General features: G+C 45.9%; 1 protein-coding gene and 1 non-coding gene across 5 annotated transcripts in view; both read right to left on the bottom strand.

The window, feature by feature from the left end:
* Positions 1-19,618, bottom strand: part of nfatc1 (nuclear factor of activated T cells 1) — a 300,700-nt gene extending 281,082 nt beyond the window's left edge. For 2 of the 4 annotated variants that reach the window (XM_078216844.1, XM_078216843.1), the window contains exon 1: positions 5,833-6,246. In XM_078216844.1, coding sequence (XP_078072970.1) covers positions 5,833-5,923 — 91 coding nt within the window. In that variant the 5' untranslated portion in view covers positions 5,924-6,246. Of the gene's footprint in view, positions 1-5,832; positions 6,247-19,286 lie in introns of those variants that run through there. The other 2 variants (XM_078216846.1, XM_078216845.1) reach the window with 2 other exon arrangements.
* LOC144496226 (U2 spliceosomal RNA) lies at positions 11,342-11,540 on the bottom strand. The gene has a single exon (XR_013498400.1). It is a non-coding gene; the product is annotated as a U2 spliceosomal RNA (small nuclear RNA).
* Positions 19,619-24,890: the final 5,272 nt, after the last annotated feature.

Below are 24,890 nucleotides of genomic sequence, written 5' to 3' on the forward strand. Positions count from 1 at the left end.
GGTGAAAAACAATACTTTTCACTGTATACTAATACATGTGACAATAATAAATCAAATCAAAAAAGGTCAGATAATACAATTGTTGATGTTGGTGAAATGATTATCACTGACCATTTGTCAATGGTCACAGGATCTACTGCATTCACCTGAGAGGGCAGATATGGGGCAGGATTTTCCAGCCTCACTCGCCCCGAAACCAGAAAATCCTGCCCAAGGTCATCGGACCTTTCCACAGTCCGCCCCCCCCCTCACCTGCTCCGTTTCCCGTGATGGACGAAGCAGTAAAATTTGCCCGCTGGGGTTGGTTTAGTCTCTCAATTTAAAGACCTCACATGCAAACTTGCAGCATTCCCTCAGTACTACACTGACCTGTCAGCTAGACCTTGTGCTTAAGTCTTGGAATACTACTACCAGTGGGTGAGAAGAAAAATTAAAACCATCACTGGAAAGACCTGCCCAGATTAGTGCCTCAAGTCTGGAATAGCCTGCGAGGCAGAGCAGTGAGAACCAAAAATAAAAGATCTGGAAGTTCAAAATGTAGCTGAGTACTAGAATTGTGGAAGGATTACTGAGAGTTGAGGAGAAATGTTTTCACCCAGAGGGAATGGCAGAGGGACTGTCTGAAAGGCAAAAGCCTTCACTGCATTTGAAAACACACCAGGTACTGCTTTGGAGGTGTCATTACCACCAAGAACAGCTTCTTCCCTGCTGCCACCAGACATTTGAATGGACCTTCCTTATATTAAGTTGATCTTTCTCCATACCCTAGCTATCACCCTGTACATTCTGCACTCTCTTCTTTCCTTCTTTATGAACGGTATGCTCTGTCTGTATAGCGCGCAAGAAACAATACTTTTCACTGTATACTAATACACATGTGACAATAATAAATCAAATCAAATTACCTGCAGGTCTACAGGCTAAGAGCTGGAAGGAGGGATTAGACTGGATAGCTCTTTTTCAGATAGCACAAACATGGTGGGCTGAATGGCCTCATTTTATGCCGCAAATCTTTCTATGCTTTCCCAATGGGGAAGTTCCAGTACAAGATGAATGAGCTTTTCTGGAGTGAATGAGCTTTTCTTGCCATTTTCATGCATTTGTCCACAATAATCAAACTGCCATGATATTGCTGGCTGATAATCTGAAACTGACAGCATCACTACTTTTACATTTACGATGGTTTATTCATCATTTAGACATCCATTCTCTGCGCTTGCCACATACAATTGCAGCGTTAAGCATAGGAGATCAGTAAGGCTGACACTTATCTCCTACACTCTATTACTGATGCCACATCTGGAATGATGCTGGCTGCTTTGTTATGCTTTATGGAAATACTGGTAATTCTGCACTCACTTTAGGGCTGCAGCTAAGAGTTCGAGTGGCAGTTATCAACCCTGAGTTGTGTGCTTACAGCCTGCAATACAACTTGATTTATACACCACTCTGAAGCTTAATAAAACATCCCAAAGTGCTTCCAAGCAGCAACAACAGATGGGGGAAGCATTAGGAGAAGCCAGTGAAGATACAGGCATAAGGCGCACATTTTCCAGAAGGAAGAGCTTGGGACACCTGGAAAGCGAATATCACAATGTGGCATCGACACAGCTGAAGGCTCCAAGGCATATTGAGGGGTCGAAAGATGCCAAGAGTCACAAGAGCAGAATATGCACACTGGGTATACGTAGCTGAAGGAGGTTGTAGGATGTGTGGGTGATGGGGAACCAAATGGAGATTAGTGAATATGTGCAGCAGAGTTCCAGTTTATACAGTGTGACATGCAGAGGATTAATGAAGAGAGCTTTATAGTCAAACCCTGCGGTGGCACAGGGGGTGCGGGCAAGGTCACCAGAACCCACTGAGAGAAGCAGAATCAGAGAATCCCTACAGTGCAGAAGGAGGCCATTCGGCCCATCGAACCTGCACTGACAACAATCCCACCCAGCCCCTATCCCTGTAACCCCCCATATTTAGCCTCTTAATCTCCCTAACCTACACATCTTGGGACACTAAGGGGCAATTTAGCATAGCCAATGCACCTAACCTAAACATCTTTGGACTGTGGGAGGAAACTGGAGCACCCGGAGGAAACCCACGCAGACATGGGGAGAATGTGCAAACTCCACACTGACAGTCACCCGAAGCCAGAATTGAACCTGGGCCCCTGGCGCTGTGAGGCAGCAGTGCTAACCACTGTGCCACCCCAAAAGGGCATTAGTAAACCAGATAAGTTTTATAGAACATAGAACATAGAAAAACTACAGCACAAAACAGGCCCTTCGGCCCCACAAGTTGTGCCAAAAATATCCCTACCTTTTAGGCCTACCTATAACCCTCCATCCTATTAAGTCCCACTCATCCAGGAGTCTCTTAAAAGACCCTATTGAGTTTGCCTCCGCCACCACTGACGGCAGCCAATTCCACTCGCCCATCACCCTCTGTGCGAAAAACTTACCCCTAACATCTCCCCTGTACCTACCCCCCCCGCACCTTAAACCTGTGTCCCCTCATAGCAGCTATTTCCACCCTGGGAAAAAGCCTCTGAGAGTCCACCCGATCTATGCCTCTCAACATCTTATACACCTCTATCAGGTCTCCTCTCATCCTACGAATCTCTAAGGAGAAAAGACCGAGCTCCCTCAGCCTATCTTCATAAGGCATGCCACTCAATCCAGGCAACATCCTTGTAAATCTTCTCTGCACTCTTTCAATCTTTTCCACATCCTTCCTGTAATGAGGTGACCAGAACTGAGCACAGTACTCCAAGTGGGGTCTGACGAGTGTCTTATATAGCTGCATCATTATCCCCGGACTCCTAAACCCAATCCCTTGATTGATAAAGGCCAGTCTACCATACGCCTTCTTAACCACCTCCTCCACCTGCGGGGCCAATTTTAGAGTCCTATGGACCCGGATCCCAAGGTCCTTCTGATCCTCTACAGTACTAAGAGTCTTTCCCTTTATATTGTACTCCTTCATCCCATTTGACCTGCCAAAATGGACCACTACGCATTTATCAGGGTTGAAGTCCATCTGCCACTTCTCCGCCCAGTCTTGCATCCTATCTATGTCCCTCTCTAACTTCTGACATCCCTCCAGATTATCCACAACCCCACCAACCTTCATGTCGTCGGCAAACTTACCAACCCATCCCTCCACTTCCTCATCCAGGTCATTTATGAAAATGACAAACAGCAAGGGTCCCAGAACAGATCCCTGGGGCACACCACTGGTGACCGACCTCCATTTAGAAAAAGACCCATCTATACCCACTCTCTGCCTCCTTTGGGCAAGCCAGTTCTGGATCCACAGGGCAGCAGCCCCTTGGATCCCATACCCTCTCACTTTTTCTAGATGCCTTGCATGGGGGACCTTATCGAACGCCTTGCTAAAATCCACATAAACCACATCTACCGCTTTCCCTTCGTCAATGTGTTTAGTCACATTTTCGAAGAACTCCACCAGGCTCGTAAGGCACGATCTGCCTTTGACAAAGCCATGCTGAGTATTCTTGAGCATACTAAACTTCTCTAAATGCTCATAAATCTTGTCCCTCAGGATCTTCTCCATCAGCTTACCAACCACTGAGGTTAAACTCACCGGTCGGTAATTCCCTGGGCTATCCCTATTCCCCTTCTTGAAAATAGGAACCACATCCGCAATCCTCCAATCCTCCGGCACCTCCCCCATCTCAATCGAAGACGCAAAGATCATCGCCAAAGGCTCTGCAATCTCTTCCCTCGCCTCCCACAGTAACCTGGGGTACATCCCATCCAGGCCCGGCGACTTATCTATCTTGATGTCATTCAAAGATTCCAGCACAACCTCCTTGTTAAAGTCCACATACTCAATCTTTTCAGTCCACCCCAAGCCCGCAGTACATCCACCCAGGTCCTTCTCCTCTGTGAAACCCGAGGCAAAATACTCATTAAGCACCTCTGCCATTTCTACTGGTTCCGTACAGATTTTCCCGCCTTCATCTTTTATAGGCCCTATTCCTTCACGTCTCATCCTTTTATGATAATCAATAATAATTTCATAATCACCCTTACTGAGACCAGCTTTACATTCTAGATTTTATCAATTGAATTTGAATTCCACCAGATGGTCATGGTGGGATTTGAACCTAGGCTTCCCGGATTACTGGTCCAGTGACATTACCACTCTGCTACCGTCTCCCCATAGGTGTGGAGGTTACCTTAGTAGTAGTTAGGGTGCACGATTTGAAGCTTGTCAGAGGACGCAGGGGTGACACATCATTGGATTCAGCTCTGAGTGAACAGTGGTGCGCAGGATAGAGTCGGGGGTTAGGATTTGAAGATTTCAGCAGTGGTTAAGCAGGTGACACGGTGGCACAGAGGGATTGATGGTCTATTATGGGGCAGCATGGTGGTTGTCTCACAGCGCCGGGGACCTGGGTTCAATTCCGGCCTTGGGTGACTGTCAAAGACATTCTCCCCATGTCTGCATGGGTTCCCTCTGGGTGCTTCGGCTTCCTCCCACAGTCCAATGATCATACAATAGAATTCCTACAGTGCAGGAGGCGGCCACTTGGCCCATCGAGTCTGCACCGTCCACAATCCCACTCAGGCCCTATCCCCATAACTTCACGTATTAACCCTAGCTGGTCCCCTGACACTAAGGGGTAATTTAACATGGCCAATCAATCTAATCTGCACATTTTAGGACTGTGGGAGGAAACTGGAGCACCTGAAGGAAACCCACGCAGACATGGGGAGAATGTGCAAAATCTACACAGACAGTGACCTGAGGCTGGAATTGAACCCAGGTCCCTGGCACTATGAGGCAGCAGTGCTTACCACTGTGCTGCCATGATGCCCATGTGTGCGTTAGATGGATTGACCATGCTAAATGCCCCTTATTGTTCCAAGATGTGCAGGCTAGGAAGGTTTGCCATGATAAATTGCCCCTTAGTGTCCCAAGATGTGCAGGTTAGAGGGATTTGCCATGGTAAATGCACAGAATTATGGGGCTGGGGGCTGGGCTTGGGAGATGGTCTTTCAGAGAGTCAGTGCAGACCTGATGGGCCGAATGGCATCCTTCTGCACTAGGTGGTTAACCTAGAAAGAGTTTTAATTCATCTGAAACTCAATATCCAATAAGCAGCGGGGCGGGATAGAGAATAGTGATAGTCACAGAGCTTTCTGGCATGTGTCCTGATCACTGCTAACATCCCTCATTCCCTGTTTAGCAGCAGCCATGCATAGTGACCTCTGGAATTACAATTGGTAAATCTCCCTCTCTCGGGAGAAAACACCTGAAACAGTACAGGTACAGACCTCCCACCACCCCAACTGAAAAAACAATCAAATAGTCGCCTTGCCTCGAAAACAACAGTCTAAAATGCAATCCATCCCCCGCTGTCCCAAACCTGTAGCATTTACAGGGAATCAGAGTAGTTTTGACAGGAGTGTTACATACGAGTGGGAGAAGAATGAATCAAATCAGCAAACGCTGTGGAGAAATAAAATACTCGACCACATTTTTAGCAATGACAGAAGAAAAACAGGAAATTAAGGGCGTAGAGATAAAGCACACACACACATATATATATATATATGCAGCACGTGGGTTGCTGCACTCAATATTTGTACGTTTCCGAACCCCAGTGGTATTCTAACACATCGAGGAGAAGTTGCTTTTCAAGGTGTTCCAATAGATAGGACTTCCAGCCTTACTCCATTGTCACCCCTTGGCTTTCTTCCCATAGTGAGTTGATCATTCAAATACTTTTTTAAAGAGAGGTGGCTACACAAGGGGGTGGGGGGTGGTGGAAGAAGGAGAGGCAGAGTGGGGCTATATACCAACCTCCGTGGCTGCTGCCGGCTGAGTCGCGCTGGTTAAACTCGAAGAGAAAACTGAAGTCAAACTCTTCCTCGTCCTGGCAGGGAGAAGTCATGAGTGCAGGGTTGTCGGAGGCAAGGGGGGGGGCAGAGCCCTCTCGCCCTGGGGACTGTACTCCCTTTTTTCCTGCTCCTCGCTACATCCAACAATGTGTCTGGGAGAGAGGAGAAGCCAAGCCAAAGTCTTCACTCTTCCCCAGAATGTGAAGATTGGAGGGCACCTTCCCCTCTTTATCCCCACAGCGAGCGACTTGACCTCTTCTGGACCTGGCACCCTCAGATTCTATTGAATCTGGCTGTCGCTACAGTTACTTTTTTTTGTTCTTTCCTGTGTGTGTGTGTGTGTGTGTTAATCTGCGATCGCCCTCACTCGGTTTCCGGGTTTCGAGAGAGGTGTCACACAGTGTGTTCCTCTCCCCCAAATTTAAATATCTTGTGTGAGAGAGATACTACAGTCCTGCATTCGTATTCACCATCACCCCTGTTCCCTCTCTCTAAACCCTCTTCACACAGTGACTGGTTACAATCTGAAAATTAACATAGGTCAGACAGATGCCTCGCTTTGCAGCTCAGAATAACTACCATATAGAGAAAAGAAACTTCCTTGTGTTCCAAAATCTGATAACAGTTCATCTCCACCTGAAACATTAACTCTCTTGCCCCCCCCCCCCCCACCCCACTCCCCTGGACTCAGCCGAACCTTGCTGAGTATTTTCAATAATTTGTGGTTTTATTTCAAATTTCCAGCATCCCGCACTATTTTGCATTTGTTTTTGTATTTCATGCGTTCGAGGTTAAGGCACAGTGGTTAGCACTGCTGCCTCACAACGCCAGAAACCCGGGTTCAATTCCGGCCTTGGGTCACTGTCTGTACAGAGTCGGCACGTTCTCCCCATGTCTGCGTGGGTTTCCTCCGGGTGCTCCGTTTTCCTCCCACAGTCCAAAAGACGTGCTGGTTAAGTGCATTGGCCATGCAAAATTCTCCCTCAGTGTACCCGGAGTATGGCAAACAGGGGATTTTCACAGTAATTTCATTGCAGTGTTAAAGTAAACCTACTTGTGACACTAATAAATAAAGTTAAACTTTATTTTATTCTTTGAAGCCATGCGTCCAATGTTAATAATTATAAGGGGTATTTCAATCTTTAACCACAGGCACACACAATCCATTCATAATTCAGTTGTGTGTGTTGAATCATAGAATCCCTACAGTGCAGAAGGAGGCCATTCGGCCCATTGAGACTGCACTGACCACAATCCCACCCAACCCCTATCCACATAACCCCATGTATTTACCCTGCTAATCTCCCTGACACTAAGGGGCAATTTAGCATGGCCAATCAGCCTAACCCACACATCTTTGGAGTGTGGGAGGAAACCGGGGCACCTGCAGGAAACACACACGCAGACACGGGGAGATCATGCAAACTCCACACAGACAGTGACCTGAGGTCAGAATTAAACCAGGATCCCTGGCGCTGTGAGTAGTGAGTAGTGAAATGGCAATAAATATTTGAGCTTTCCTCCAAATTACAGAATCATAGAATCTCTACAGTGTATTCAGTCCATTGAGCCTGTAATGACTGACCGACAACAATCCCACCCAGGCCCTATCGCTGTAACACCATGGCCTGAATTCTCCAGCCACTGCTGCTGCTGCCAGAGAGGACAGGGAATTTGGCACTCAGCCAAATCTCCGTTCACTGTAGCAGGACAGGAGAATCCCACTGTCATGAACGGCTGGAGAATCCAGCCGCATGTACTTAACCTCGCTAATTCCCCTAACCTGCACATCTTGGAGCAGTTTACATAGAACATAGAACAGTACAGCACAGAACAGGCCCTTCGGCCCACAATGTTGTGCCGAGCTTTATCTGAAACCAAGATCAAGCTATCCCACTCCCTATCATCCTGGTGAGCTCCATGTGCATATCCAATAACCGCTTAAATGTTCCTAAAGTGTCTGACTCCACTATCACTGCAGGCAGTCCATTCCGCACCCCAACCACTCTCTGCATAAAGAACCTACCTCGGACATCCTTCCTATATCTCCCACCGTGAACCCTATAGTTATGCCCCCTTGTAATAGCTCCATCCACCCGAGGAAATAGTCTTTAAACGTTCACTCTATCTATCCCCTTCATCATTTTATAAACCTCTATTAAGTCTCCCCTCAGCCTCCTCCGCTCCAGAGAGAACAGCCCGAGCTCCCTCAACCTTTCCTCATAAGACCTACCCTCCAAACCAGGCAGCATCCTGGTAAATCTCCTTTGCACTCTTTCCAGCGCTTCCACATCCTTCTTATAGTGAGGTGACCAGAACTGCACACAATATTCCAAATGTGGTCTCACCAAGGTCCTGTACAGTTGCAGCATAACCCCACGGCTCTTAAACTCCAACCCCCTGTTAATAAAAGCTAACACACTATAGGCCTTCTTCACAGCTCTATCCACTTGAGTGGCAACCTTTAGAGATCTGTGGATACGGACCCCAAGATCTCTCTGTTCCTCCACAGTCTTCAGAACCCTACCTTTGACCCTGTAATTCACATTTAAATTAGTCCTACCAAAATGAATCACCTCACATTTATCAGGGTTAAACTCCATTTGCCATTTTTCAGCCCAGCTTTGCATCCTATCTATGTCTCTTTGCAGCCTACAGCAGCCCTCCACCTCATCCACTACCCCACCAATCTTGGTGTCATCAGCAAATTTACTGATCCACCCTTCAGCCCCCTCCTCTAAGTCATTAATAAAAATCACAAAGAGCAGAGGACCAAGCACTGATCCCTGTGGCACTCCGCTAGCAACCTGCCTCCAGTCCAAAAATTTTCCATCCACCACCACCCTCTGTCTTCAATCAGATAGCCAGTTACCTATCCAATCGGCCAACTTTCCCTCTATCCCACAGCTCCTTACTTTCATCATAAGCCGACCATGGGGGACCTTATCAAACGCCTTACTAAAATCTATGTATATGACATCAACTGCCCTACCTTCATCAACACACTTAGTTACCTCCTCAAACAATGCATGGCCAACCAACCTAACCTGCACATCATTAGACCAAATATCCTTCAACCCTCCCATGGGTTCCTTTCCCTGCAACAAATTAACAAAAATCCATCCAGTCACTTATTTTGTTTTAAGCTGCCAACATTTTTCAGCTGTTTCTGGGATGTGGGCAATTGGGACAAGACCACATTTATTGCCCTTCCCTAATAGTTCTGAGAGGGAGGCAGCAGCTTTCTTGAACTGCTCCAGTCCTTGTGATGAATGTTCTCTCACCAGAGTCTTGTGAGGGAATCCCACTATATTGACTCAGCCAAACATTATGCAACCCAAATGCACAAATCCAATCAGTGAAGCCTTGGAGAGGAGCTTGCATGTGAGGTATTCCCAAGATATATTACTGCTTGTCCTTCTGGCAGTAGAACTTGCAGAGTTTTTTTTATTCTTTCATGTGGGCATCACTGGCTGGGCCAACATTTGTTGCCCAGCCTTAATTGCCCATTTCAGAGTCAACCACATTTCTGTGGGTCTGGAGTCACATGTAGGCTATATTGGGTAAAGGACAGCAGATTTCCTTCCCTAAAGGGCATAAGTGGTTTCTTAGTCATCTTTTAATTCCAGATTTTTATTGAATTTAAATTTCACCAACTGCCCTGGTGGGATTCGAACCCAGGTCCCCAGAGTACTACCCTGGATTTCTGGAATACTAGTCCAGCGACAATACCACTCTGCCACTGCCTCGCCCCCCAGGGTAGGGAAGTGTTGTTGCAGTAACCTTGGTGACTCACATAAGAACATAAGAACTAGGAGCAGGAGTAGGCAATTCAGCCCCTCGAGCCTGCTCCGCCATTCAATGCGATTATGGCTGATCTTATTATGGCCTCAACTCCACTTTCCTGCCCATTCTCCATAACCCTTTCAACCCATAACTAATTAAAATCTGTCTATCTCCTTAAATTTACTCAATGTCCTGGAATCCACTGCACTCTGAGGTAGTGAATTCCTTTGATGGAAGTAATTTCTCCTAATTTCTGTTCAAAATTGGCACATTGGTTGCACTGCTGCCTCACAGCGCCAGGGACCAGGGTTCAATTCCAACCTTGTGTCACTGTCTGTGTGAGAGTTTGTATCTTCTCCCCGTGTCGGCACGGGTTTCCTGTGGGTGCTCCAGTTTCCTCCCACACTCAAAGATTAGGTGGATTGGCCATGCTAAATTACCCCTTAGTGTCAGGGGCAGCAGGGTAAATATGTGGGGATAGGGCTTGGGTGGGATTGTTGTCGGTGCAGGCTCAATAGGCTAAATAACGGTCTATTTAAACTCCAAGTTTAGAGGCGGGGAAGACACCAGTAACAATACTTTTCACTGTATACTAATACATGTGACATAATAAATCTAATCTAATCAAATCAAAATCAAAGTTTAGTGGCAGTAGATTTTCACCAAGGTTAACTTACATGATATAAATCAGAAGTAAAGAGAATGTAATTTTCCCTTCTCCAGGAATTCTCACTCTGCTTCATGTTGAGTTGCGCTCTGACACCAGATTGGGGATACCATTATACTATAACTGCAACGTTTGTGTGGATCATAAAGGATAATATTCCATCCTCTGAGTCCCTTACAAAAGAAAATGCTAAAACATGAGGCCAACACTCACCCTTGGGGACTCCAATAGCAACTGGTTTTCATCTTGTACCTCGCTCAAGTGACCATTCTTTATGTTTTTCAATCATTCATGGGATGTGGGCGTCGCTGGCTGGGCCAGCATTTATTGCCTATCCCTGAGGGCATTTAAGAGTCAACCACATTGCTGTGGATCTGGAGTCACATGTAGGCCAGACCAGGTAAGGACAGCAGATTTCCTTCCCTAAAGGACCTTAGTAAACCAGACGAGGTTTTGCGACAATCAACAATGGTTTCATGGTCATCAGTAGACTTTTAATTCCAGATTTATTTTATTGAATTCAAATTTCACTATCTGCCATGGTGGGATTCGAACTTGGGTTCCCAGAGCATTAGCCTGGGTCTCTGGATTACTAATCCAGCGACGTGCGAGTCTAAACAATGAGAGTCGGTGTTATAGTCAGTGATTAAGGCAAGGCCTAATTCAGCTCACGTGCAATGTCCACATACATAGACTTCCAGCAGCGTATAACTAGATTTTGATTAGGAGTGAAAATCTGCCTGATATTCCACTCATTGTCTCAAGGTGCAAAGGTCGGTTGTAGCTTCCTATCATTCCCAAGCATAAACCATGAATTGAACCTGGGTATGTCAGGCTTAGATAGCTACAGTTCTATGTTTTTTGGGGGAATGAGGGAACAGCAGAGAATTTCCAGCACTGACAGTATTTGTTATTTTTATTCCAATTCAATCAAATCAAGTCCAATTTAGAGTCTCAACAAGTTGAGACATTCCCGATCCAAGCTGACAAGACAGGGCTCGCACCTCCTGTCTTGGGCTTGATCTACATGATCCAAGCTGATTGGAGTAGGAATAGGTCCTCTTCCAAGGCTTGATCTCATTTGCATCTTAGCCAAAAGGCCGAGATGCCGCTTTTAAAAATTGCTTCAAATGAAGCTAAAATGTAACCTAATGACTTCAACCAAGCACAGCATGTCGATACTACACTTGATCTTAGCCAAAAGGCCGAGAAGCGACAATATTTAGTGTTTGCATGGGGCTAGTGCACGAATATGTCTGTTCTGTTCATGTTGCTTTTCAGTAATCTAATCGGTTACTGATACAGATGAATATCCTGATTGTCCTGGGTTTGATGGACAGGGGTCTGGATCAAGGCTAGTAAAGGAAAAGCAGTTACAGATAGGGATTCATTATGTCCAAAGATGTGCGGGTTAGGTTGATTGGCCAGGTTAAAATTGTCCCTGAGATGCGTAGTTAGAGGGATTAGCGGATAAATATGTGGGGGTAGGACCTGGGTGGGATTGTGGTCGGTGCAGACTCGATGGGCCGAATGGCCTCCTTCTGCACTGTAGGGTTTCTATGATTCTATGATTCTTCTATGTTCTGCTGCTGTTTCTTGATTGTAAGTGATGATGAGAGCTGTGGCTGGGGAACCCAGTGCCACAAAGGACCTGAAATGGAAGGTGTGAGGCATGACGTTGTCAGTCAGCCATGATGTTGGTAGCATGAAGACTTTGAGTCAGTGTATTTTTCTACTTTCATATCTGACTTGATCCTAAATGAAAACAAACACTAAAGTGTCCCATTCGGCATTTCCTGTCACACAAGAAAGAAAAAAGTTACCATCTTACTCCATTAACATTGACCCTCTTTTCCAAAAGTGTCATCATGTAGGTGTGATGGCTTAGTATAATTCCCACTGTTTTTCTGTTTAATGTTTGTTTTATTGGAATCGATGAAAATTTAACCAGAGAATACATTAAGGGTGGCATGGTGGCTCAGTGGTCAGCACTGCTGCCTCACAGCGCTAGGGACATGGGTTCGATTCCCAGGGCTTGGGTCACTGTGTGTGTGGAGTTTCTCCCCATGTCTGCGTGGGTTTCCTCTGGGTGCTCCGGTTCCCTCCCACACTCCAAAGATGTGCAGGTTAGGTGCATTGGCCATGCTAAATTGACCCTTAGTGTTAGGGGGATTAGAAGGGTAAACACATGGCATTACGGGGATAAGGCCTGGGTGGGATTCTTGTCGGTGCAGGCTCGATGGACTGGGTGGCCTCCTTCTGCACTGTAGGGATCCTATGATAAGATTCAATGAAAACTGTATTCACCACTGGCCAGAAGTTGAGTACATTTTTCACACTGTTTTGGTGCATTCTCTTTCTCTAAAGATGATGTTTAATTGGCATATGTAACAAACTGCCAAACAATATATAACTCACATAGAAAGATTACATTTAAATTAATTTACAGGATAGGGTTCCAGAAAAAAGGAGAAGTAAAGTTTATTTATTAATCACAAGTAAGACTTACATTAAAGAAATTACTTTCTTTAGAAAGTGAAGAAATGAAGTTTCTGTGAAATTCCCCTAGTTGCCACACTCGGTGCCTGGTCAGGTCAGTGCACCTAACCAGCACGTCTTTTAGACTGTGGGAGGAAATCAGAGCACCTGGAGGAAACCCACGCAGACACGGGGAGAACGTGCAGACTCCACACAGACAGTCACCCAAGGCCGGAATCGAACCCGGGTCCCTGGCACTGTGAGGCAGCAGTGCTAACCATTGTGCCACCATGCCGCCCCAAAGCAAAGAAAGCAAAGCAATCATTGAGGACAGCTTAGCTTTGTATCTGTAACTTTTCAAACTGGTTTGAACTTTTATCTGATTTCTCAAAACCCACAACCATCTGTTGGTATTAGTTTTGAACATGTATCACGTCGCTATTGCGTATTAAAAATAGAGCTCCCATCTACTTTCCTGCTTAATTCTCCCAACACATACACCATTTTCCATCAAATTGCTCCACTCTCTGGTCACATCAAGAGAAATCTACTAGCTGTAAATTTTTCAGGGTTCCTGCATCTATCTATTTTAGCTTGAATGATGTAGACAGAGAATCCTGCTGGTACACATCTGCTTATCACTGTTGCTGGTGTGATCAGCCTTTTATCACAGGGAGTCCATGATCTGGTTTATGCCATCTGTTAGCTGAGGCAGACAACCTTGATAAAGATGTGGGTGTGATCCAAGGGGATTTCCTTAGCCTACGAGTTAAAGCTGAGGCATACAGAGCCCCACAGAGATTTAAAAACAGGTTCATTTCAAAGAAAGAAATGGGCCACTACATTTTTTAGACATCTGAAGCTCGTCTGTCTGGGGCTCGTCTAAGGCAACAGTTTATCTTCTAACTTAATGCTTTACTACTGAAATACGACTTATAATGTCCTTTGCCACTTGTTGGTAAACCAATATAATGCTGAACTCAGCATCACGTGATCACAATCCACGTAAGTTGATAGGTCAAGCTAAATTGTCCCTTAGGGCAGGATTTTCTGGCCATACTCGCCCCAAAACCGGAAACTTCCCACCCAAGGTCAACGGACCTTTGCATGGTCCTCCCCCGCCCACCCACTACGATTCCCATGGCAGGCGGGATGGGAAAATTCCCTCCTTAGTGTCAGGGGGGTTAGCAGGGTAAATGTGCGGGGTTACGGGGATTGGGCCTGGGTGGGATTGTTGTCGGTGCAGACTCGATGGGCCGAATGGTCTCCTTCTACATTGTAGGGATTCTATGATTCGCTGTAAAGGTTAGAAGGGTGGCTCTTTTAACACAGAGAATGTAAATGTAGAGTCGCTGGAGGATATTTCACCCACTCACTTGTGTGTCACATATGCTTATTTTTAAGTGCTTTCTATACTGAGAGAAAGATGGTGATTCAGAAAAATAATTTCAGCCATAGAAAAAGAGAAGTTGCATCAGAGCCTTGGGGACAACCTCCTTATTTTCATAAAAATGTAATTTCAGCCGAGCTTTCAGTCTGTTTTGCAAAAATGTCAACTTTGTAGACAAAACAATTCTGGAGTGCAAAAGAATATTTTTTGATGCGCAGCAACGATTTGCTTGGCATTAGATTTCTCCTAAATCTTGCGGTGTCTTCATGTGTATGAGGCATAATATTAATTTTACTTCTTGGCTCCTAATTTGTTTAAACCTTATTTTCCGAAAATCATTCTGCGAACTGAAAGAATGAACCTGTAATTGTAAAATGGGAAGGTCAAAAAAAAGCAAAATATTTCTTGCCCTAAGTAGGTGTAGAGGGGACATGCGGAAGACCTTTTTTTACACAGAAGGCGGTGGGTGTCTGGAATTCGCTGCTTGAGTTGGTGGTGGAGGCAGAGACCCTACATTCTTTTAAAATTTCCTGGATCTGCATCTTAAGTGCTGTAAGCTACAGGGCAATGGGCTGGGTGCAGGAAGGTGGGATTAGAAAGGGCACTTTGGGTGTCCACGGGTTGGCATGGACAAGATGGGCTGAATGGCCTCTTTGTCTGCTGTAACTTTTCTATGGTACTATACAGGACCTATAGCCCTGTGGCTTACAACACTTAAGGTGCAGATCCAAGTACCTTTTTAAAGAGTTTAGGGTCTCTGCTGTAACTTTTCTATGGTCCTATGGTTCTAAGATGTTCTCTCCTTTGTTTCTTGAGAAATGTTTCCCTTCATCACCGCCCCCTTCCTATCAGCAACACTGAAATCAGGAATTTAGGGCGCAGATCTAGTCTTTTTGACCTTTTTGTGTTTGATGCTGAGACGATAGTGAGGGAGGAGGTGGGTGCATGGATCGGGGTGAGGTGCAGGAAGCCGAAATTAACTATAATGAAAGCAGACAGTTACCAAAATCTGTAGCAACTTCTCTGCAAGATGCCGTTCAACTAGGGGATTTTCATAGTAACTTCACTGCAGTGTTAATGGAAGCCTACTGGTGACACTAATAAACTTGAAAAACTTTAAAAGATTTGCAGTAGCAGTTGGGTGTGTAACCAGATGACACATTTAAAATAACTGCTTAAAAAAAAAGGTCCTGGAGAAATTTGGATTTTTTTTCTAATGCAGCAGGTTGCTATGATCAGGAATGCCTTACTTGAATGCTTTACTTGTGGTTTAATAGTTACTTTCGAAAGGAACCTGAGAAGGAGAAGTTTGCAAGGTGATGGACAAAGAGCAATGGGTGTTGGATTATTTGGACCACCCGTTCAAAGAGCCAACTAGCATGGAAGCAATGTTCTGAATGCCCTCCTTCAGTATTCCATGACTCTGTGAAGAAATTGAACTGGGATCCCACTGGACAATGATCAGTGTGACCTATGGTGTTGCAAATTTGGGCGGCATGGTGGCACACTAGTTTGCACTGCTGCCTCACAGTGCCAAGGACCTGGATTCGATTCCCGACTTGGGTGACTGTCTGCGTGGAGTTTGCACATTCTCCCCGTGTCTGCGTGGGTTTCCTCTGAGTGCACTGGTTTCCTCCCACAGTCCGAAAGACGTGCCGGTTAGGTGGATTGGCTGTGCTAAATTGCCCCTTAGTGTCAGGGGGTCTAGCTAGGTAAATGCATGGGGTTATGGGAATAGGGCCTGTAGTGGGATTGTGGTTGTTGCAGACTCGATGGGCTGAATGGCCTCCTTCTGCACTGTAGGATTCTATGATTCCATGAATAAATGCTAGTTAACACTGCGCAAAGGAGGTCTTGTGACACAATGGCTAGCATGCCTGTCTCTGGGCCAGAAGACCAGTCTAGAGTCCCACTCTAGGACTTCATGACCATGGAAGGTGTGTTCATAATGTGGCCAAACAGGTTGATTATCTCCCTGTAAATCCTGCCTGATAGGAAGCAGTAAGAGTGGGCGAGAATCCTGGTCAGCCACATTGCAGAAGCCAACTGCAAGCCACTGCCGGACTCTGCCAAAGATAATCATGGATCAATCCAATGGAAGCCTATGATTGCTGAATTCCTCTTGGAAGTTAAAACTGCATTCAAACTTCTGTACACAAACTTAATTCTTCCAAATAATGACATGGCCAGTAAGGCTGTGTCACACATAGTATCAGCAATGTGAGAAACTTCTATTCGAGTATTTTTTGGGCTGATGCAGATTGTGATGATGGGACCAGCACCATCACTAAAATTCCTGGCGTTGACATGATGGTCTGGGTTAAACATGAGCATTCCTCACCAATAATCATCTTGTGGAAGATCAAGGCACGTGTCTTTAATGTCGCGGGGCATGAATTGTGACACAGAGTTCCCACTCAACAATACCAGCACACTCACCTCTGAGTAAGTGGTTCATGGGTTCAAGTCCCACTTCGGAGCACAAAACCTAGGCTGATGCTGTGCTGCAGGAGTGCCACGTTGTTGGTGGTACTGTCTTTCAGAAGAGATGTTAAACTGAGACCCTGCCCGCTTGCCCAGTAAAAGATCCCATCTTACATTTTATTTTAAATGAAGAGCAAGTGAGTTCCCCATTGTATCCTGGCCAATATTTATCACTCACACCCAACATCACTTTAAAGAAATCTTATTATTGACACATTGCTGTTTGTGGGAGCTTGCTGCGTACATAAGGACATAAGCTATCTGAACAGAATTAGGCCATTGGGTCTGCTCTGTCATTCAATCATGGCTGATATGATTCTCATCCCCATTCTCCTGCCTCCTCCCCATAACTCTTGATCCCCTTCTTGATCAAGAAGCTATCTACCTCTGTCTTAAAGACACTCAATGACCTGGCCAGATTCACCACCCTCTGGCTGAAGAAATTCCTCCTCATCTCAAATTTAAAGGAGCGTCCCTTCACTCTGAGGTTGTGCCCTCGAGTTCTAGTCTCTCCCACTAGTGGAAGCATCCCGCCACGTCCACTCTGTCTCGGCCTCTCAGTATTCACACTGACTACCACGTGTCCTAGACTACAACAGTAACTACATATCAAAATTACTTCATTGACTGTACAACACATCGGGACGTCCTTAGGTTGTGCAAGGCGCTATTTAAATGCAAGTTTTTTAATTAGATGCCCACATCTTAACATGTACACTTGGGCGAGACACACCTAATGGGCAATAATCTATCAATTAGTCTATTAGAAGTAAATTGCGTGCGCGCAAGGAATGAGCTGAGGTGCAGGCATTTGAGAAGCTTTGATTATTTTGTGGGGATTTTTTCATGAATGTAACAGGAAATCATCTTTACAAAAGTAAATGCCAGTTTTTTTTGCAGATATTAAAGTGGAGCGCTGCTCTCGAGACTCCCTCCAGAAATATTCACACTTCAATGCTGACGCGAAGGAAAACAAGATCGGGAGACTGTACCAATTCTACATACAGTGACGTGTCAAAATCATACATCTGCTGTCTTTATAAGCAAGGAGTCCTTTGTCGTGAAGACATATAAAAATGTCACCAAGCTGGGATAACACATCATTTGTCCTTGCAAAATTTGTTGATATATAAATAATCGTGCGTTGTCACTTTTTTTGGATGAACCCACATCTCGGATTGCCTTAGATCACTGAGATTCAGCCAGGTCTGAACTGTGTTTGCCTTTGCAAAGGGGACCACTAGTGGTTGATGCTGAGATGTGCCCCTTTCGTATCCACATGGTTCATTCAGATCCCGCCCCTTCAACCCCTTTTTTTTGTTTACTGAATCTCAGAATGATGACTAGCACTTACTACTGCAGGCATCCCTCAATCGAACGTCTCCCCCACACCCCTGACACACACACACAGACACAGATAATACAGAGAGAAGATGGGGGGGGGGGAGGGAAGAATTACATTTCCCCTTCTCCCCAGCTCCCCATTTGAACTTGCATGCCAGTTCACTTCTGTCTAAGCCTTGACCTAAGCTACTGGTTAAACAATAAGAAAAAGTGGGCAAAAAAAAGTGGATAATGGGACTGATTGGGTGACTCTTTTTGAGGGGCTAGCACGGATCAGGGTGGACCGAACGGCCCTCCTCTGTGCGGTGCATCATCCTGCAAAAAAAATGGAAAGTAACACCGAAAACAAAAGCCGGTTCACTCCTGGGGCTCAAAGAGTCAACGGTGTCCAGTAAAAGGTAACCCACTCTTTGATTTGATATTTCATGTCTTCCATATGAGTGTTGGGACATCCCCCCCCCCCCCCTCCCAAAATGGAAATCTGGTCATTTTAAATCCAGCTGACAGCCCATTAATCACATGAGACGCGTGTAACATCTTGAATACATGCCAAGCGGTTTGAATTAGAATGTGTACTTTGGCAGAGCTTGCCACTGCCCAGACTATTGAATTAGACCATTCAGATCGGTCCCCCCCCGTCCCCCCCCCACTTTCCTCCTCCCGACCATTTCTGGCAAGAGTCAGAAAAAAAATAGTTTTGTCTCTCCGCCCCCCACACCCTCCCCAGACTCCTCAAAATACTGCTGCTGTTTCAACTAGAACTGGGCAATCGGTGCAAAATCATGGTTGTGATATATAGAATATTCAACCGGATTGCAAACTTCCATATGACAAGTCAACCCCCAGCTCAATGTTCCTGACAGCGATGGGAGACACTCAGGGTAACCTCACTGGGTGCAGACAGCCAGGACACACTCGGCAAGTAACCAGACTTTACACAGGTCTGCCCCTGTAGCAAGTGGAAAAGGCTAAGGGGAACACCCTCTAACATCCCCCCCCCCCCCGTCCCAACTCCCCCCCCCCCCAGCAAATTTGCTGCCAACCTTCCAACTTTCCATCAATAATTGCCATCTCTCACCCTTACATTCTCCCCCACCCCACCCAAGACAAACTGTTTTCTTAAACGTTATTCACTCTTATAGACAGGATAACCCACCCGAGTGAATCCCCAAACCTTCACGTCACACACAAAAAATGAAAGAGAAACGCGTGTCACTGTATTAAAGAAAGTAATTTCTCAACCAAGTTCAATAGAAAAATCAGTTACCTTCCTCTGCAGACTTCATGCTGCCTTGGGCTTGGGTCGATGCGGAATACCCCCCCAACACACACAGGCAAACCAAACTTTTTTTTTCTTTTTTTTCTGCCTTTTGCTTATTTCCAGTAATTAATTCCGCAGTTGGACACTGCCCTGCGAGAGATTGACAAAGTGTTCAGTCAGTCGCATTCTGAAGCATTTCGTCTCTCCTGCTTCTCTCTCTCTCTCTGCTTCCAATGGTGATTGTTGCCACTGTTGGATAAAGCCAGTGATTTCCACCAACCAACCCTCCCACTACACCGCAGCTGGAATGTGAGCTGTGAGGCTGCTGCTGCTGCAGTGATGGGCAGGAGTTTCCCCAGGCAGGAGCTGAGCTCTGCTGATGTGCAATGTGTATGTGTGAGTGATGGAGAGCCGCCAGCAGCTGACAGTGTGTCAGACGCACTCCTACACACACAGGCACACACACACAGACACACTCAAAATCCCACTCACACACACAGACACACATCCACACACACAAAATCCCACACACACAGACACACTCAAAATCCCACTCTCACATACACAGACACACAAAATCCCCCCCACACATAGACACATAAAATCCCACTCACACACACACTTACACAGACACACTCAAAATCCCACTCACACACAGACACACTCAAAATCCCACTCTCACACACACAGACACACACAAAATCCCCCCCACACATAGACACACAAAATCCCACTCACAGACACACACAAAATCCCACTCACACACACAGACACTCACAAAATCCCACACACACATAGACACACAAAATCCCACTCACACACACACATACACAGACACACAAAACCCCACTCACACACAGACACACGCAGATATACACACAGAGAAACACATACAGACATACAAAGACACACTCAGACACACACAGACAGATACAGACACACAGATACACACACTCTCACACAGACACACACATACACACACATACATACACTCAGACACAGACAGACACAGAGACACACACAGACATTCACACAGGCACACAGACACACACAGACAGATACAGACACACACATTTACTCAAATCGATACAGACATTCACACAGATACACACATAGACACACAGACACACACACAGACACTCCAGGAACTGGACCCCCCAGCCCACGGCGCGCGCCCCTAACCCCCCCATACCCGCGCGTGCACATCACCACCCCGCGCGTGCACCTTCAAGTCCACGCGTGTGCGCGCGACCTGTGTGTGCGCGCGCGCCCTCATTCGCTCGGGATGCGCGCGTGCACGGTAGAAGAGAAAGAACCCAAAGTGGGATTGGCAGGCGACCCCCGGGCCCCGGGGGGGCTGGGGTGAGGGTTGGGGGGGGGGGAGGGTAGGGAGTCCCTCACTCACCCACCCGCTGTGCCGGGGGTCGTTCCGAGCCGCTGCCACTTTGCAATTGATCTCCAGATGTCCCCGCTGGCCGGGCTGGCACTGACTGGCACCGCCCGCACAGCGGCTGCTGCTGCTGCAATAACAACAGCACCCAGGAGCTGGCACAGTATCCAATCAGTAAAGGACAACTCTCCCTACTCCTTCATAATGATACTAACTCTCACATCCATGCTGTGTGTGCACTCAGCCAAGACAGCTCCAAACATATTACCCGCATCCACTACATCTACTCCGGCACCATTGTTTGAACACGAGTATATTCTAGAGAAGATTTAAATCTAGCAAATACTTGCTAAATCAAGAGATGACATATTCCAAGACTTGGGAGGCTGGATAGAAATCTTCCCGTGAGCAAGGTGGTTTTTCGTTCAATTTTACCCCTTCCCCCTCTTTTCTCAATTTTACCTCTCTCCCATCCTCCCCTCCCCCCACATCTTCATCTGTCACAGTTTAGCCTCTGATTTCAGTTTCTCTGCTGTTTGGTCATTCATACCCTTTATTCTCTACATGGACTGCCAATTCCCCTTGTTTCTGTGGCTATGACACATCTCTCATCCCCTCACCCTACAGTATAAATATCTCCCACTTTCAAAGGGTCATCTTTTCTCTCCTTACAGATGCTGCCAATCCTGCTGAGATTTTCCAGCATTTTCTCTTTTGGTTTTTTCTTTGCACTGTTGAGAAGCAAAAAGGTTTATTGCATTTTCCTCACTCGGCCGCACAGTGGCTCAGTGGTTAGCACTGCTGCCTCACAGCGCCAGGGACCCGGGTTCAATTCCCGGCTTGGGTCAATGTCTGTGTGGAGTTTGCACATTCTCCACCGTGTCTGTGTGGGTTTCCTCCGGATGCTCCGGTTTCTTCCCACAGTCTGAAAGATGTGCTGGTGAGATGCATTGGCCATGCTAAATTCTCCCTCAGTATACCCGATCTAGGCGCTGGAGTGTGGCAACTCGGAGATTTTCACAGTAACTTCATTGCAGTGTTAATGTAAGCCTACTTGTGACAAGAAATAAACTTTAAACTCAACTACTGTATTCCAAAATGATTTGAAAAATCAGAATCATAGTGTCATAGAGGTTTACAGCATGAAAACAGGTCCTTTGGCCCAACTTGTCCATGCCACCCAGTTTTTACTAAGCTAGTCCCAATTGCCCACATTTGGCCCATATCCCTCTATACCCATCTTACCCATGTAACTGTCTAAACACTTTTTAAAAGACAAAATCGTACACACCTCTACTACTACCTCTGGCAGCTTGCCCCAGACACTCACCACCCTCTGCATGAAAGAAATGCCCCTCTGGACCCTTTTGTATCTCCCCCCTCTTACCTTAAACCTATGCCCTCTAGTTTTAGACTCCCCCCTACCTTCGGGAAAGTATGCTGACTATCTACTTCATCTATGCCCCTCATTATTTTATAAACCTCTATAAGATCACCCCTGAGTCTCCTCTGCTGCAGAGAAAAAGTCCCAGTCTACCCAGCCTGTCCTTATAACTCAAACCACCAAGTCCCAGTAGCATCCTAATAAATCTTTTCCACATTCTTTCTAGTTTAATAATATCCTTTCTATAATAGGGTAACCAGAACTGTAGACAGTATTCTAAGTTAGGCCTAACCAGTGTCTTGTACAACTTCAACAAGACGTCCCAACTCCTTTATTCAATGTTCTGACCAATGAAACCAAGCATGTCAAATGCCTTCTTCACCACCCTGTCCACCTGTGACTCCACTTTCAAGGAGCTGTGAACCCGTACCCCTAGATCACTTTGTTCTATAGCTCTCCCCAATGCCCTACTATTAGCTGAGTAAGTCCTGCCCTGGTACAATCTTCCAAAATGCATCACCTAGCATTTATCTAAATTAAACTCTACCTACCATTCATCAGCCCACTGGCCCAATTGATCAAGATCACGTTGCAATCCTAGATAACCTTCTTCACTGTTCACTATGCCACCAATTTTGGTGTCATCTGCAAACTTGCTAACCATGCCTCCTAAATACTCATCCAAATCATTAATATAAATGACAAATAACAGTGAACCCAGCACCGATCCCTGAGGCACACCGCTGGTGACTGGCCTCTACTTTGAAAAACAATCCTCTACAACCACCCTCTGTCTTTTGTCATCAAGCCAATTTTGTATCCAATTGGCTACCTCACCCTGGATCCCTTGAGATTTATGCAACAACCTACCATGCGTTATCTTGCCAAAGGCCTTGCTAAAGTCCATGTAGACAACGTCGGCTGCACTGCCCTCATCCACCTTCTTGGTCACCCCTTCAAAAAACTCAATCAAATTCATGAGACATGATTTTCCACTCACAAAGCCATGCTGACTGTTCCCAATCAATCCTTGCCTTTCTAAATGCCTTTAGATCCTTTCTCTCAGAATACCTTCTAACAATTTATCCACTACAGAAGTTAGGCTCACTGGCCTGTCATTCCCAGCTTTTCCCTCCAGCCCTTTATAAACAAAGGCACAACATTTGCCACCCTCCAATCCTTCAGGCACCTCACCTGTGGCTGTTGATGATTCAAATATCTCTGTTAGAAGCCTCGCAATTTCCTCCCTTGCCTCCCACAATGTCCTGGGATACACTTCATCGGGGATTTATCTACCTTGATGCACTTTAAGATTTCCAGCACCTCCTTCTCTGTAATATGTACACTCCTCAAAACATCAATATTTATTTCCCCAAGTTCCCTAACATCTATGCCTTTCTCAACAGTAAATACTGATGAGAAATATTCACTTAGGATCTCACCCATCTCTTGTGCATCCCCAAGATGACCTTGTTGATCCTTAAGAGGCCCCACCCTCTTCCTAGTTACTCTTTTGCCCTTTATGTATTTGTAGATGTTCATTGGATTCACCTTTGCCATATCTGCCAAAGCAATCTCATGACCCCTTTTTACCCTCCTGATTTCTCCCTTAACTCTACTCTGACATGCTCCATGTTCTTCAAGAGATCCACCTGATCCAGGCTGCCTATGCATGTCATGTACCTCCTTCTTCTTTTTGACCAGGGCCTCAATATCCCAAGTCATCCAGGGTTCTCTACTTCTACCAGCCTTGCCCTTCATTCTAAAAGTAATGTTCTTACCCTGAACCCTGGTTAACACACTTTTGAAAGTCTCCCACTTACCAGATGTCCCTTTGCCTTCCCACAGACTCCCCCAATCAACTTTTGAAAGTTCCTGTCTAATACCATCAAAATTGGCCTTGCCCCAATTTAGAATTTTAACTTTTGGGCCAGGCCTATCATTCTCCATAGCTATCATAAAACTAATGGAATTATGACCATTGGCCGCAAACTGATCCCTCACTAACTTCTGTCACCTGCCCTTCCTTATTTCCCAAAAGGAGGTCAAGTTTTGCCCCCTCTCTAGTCGGGCCATCCACATATTGAATGGGAAATTCCTCCTGAATACACTCAGTAAAGCTTTCTCCATCCAAGCCACTAATACTATGGCTGTCCCAGTCAATGTTGGGAAAGTTAAAATCCCCTACTATTACGACCCAACTATTTTTGGAGCTATCTGTAATCTCCTTACATATTTGCTTCTCAATTTCCTGCTGACTATTTGGGGGCCTATAGTATAATCCTATCAAAGTGATCTCCCCCTTCTTATTTCTCAGTTCTACCCATATAGACTCAGTGGGCAAGCCCTCAGATATATCCCCTCTCAGTACTGCCTTGATATTCTCCCTCATCAAAAACACAACTCCCCCTCCTCTCTTACCTCCTGCTCTATCTTTCCTATAGTATCCGCACGATGGTTAAGAAAGCCCACCAACGCCTCTACTTTCTCAGAAGACTAAGGAAATTTGGCATGTCAACTATGACTCTCACCAACTTTTACAGATGCACCATGGAAAGCATTCTTTCTAGTTGTATCACAGCTTGGTATGGCTCCTGCTCTGCTCAGGACCGCAAGGAACTACAAAAGGTTGTGAATGTAGCCCAATCCATCACACAAACCAGCTTCCCATCCATTGACTCTGTCTACAGTTCCCGCTGCCTCGGCAAAGCAGTCAGCATAATTAAGGACCCCACGCACCCCGGACATACTCTCTTCCATCTTCTTCCATCAGGAAAAAGATACAAAAGTCTGAGGTCACGTACCAACCAACTCAAGAATAGCTTCTTCCCTACTG

The sequence above is a fragment of the Mustelus asterias genome, chromosome 7, assembly GCF_964213995.1.
Source record: "Mustelus asterias chromosome 7, sMusAst1.hap1.1, whole genome shotgun sequence".
NCBI lineage: Eukaryota > Metazoa > Chordata > Chondrichthyes > Carcharhiniformes > Triakidae > Mustelus > Mustelus asterias.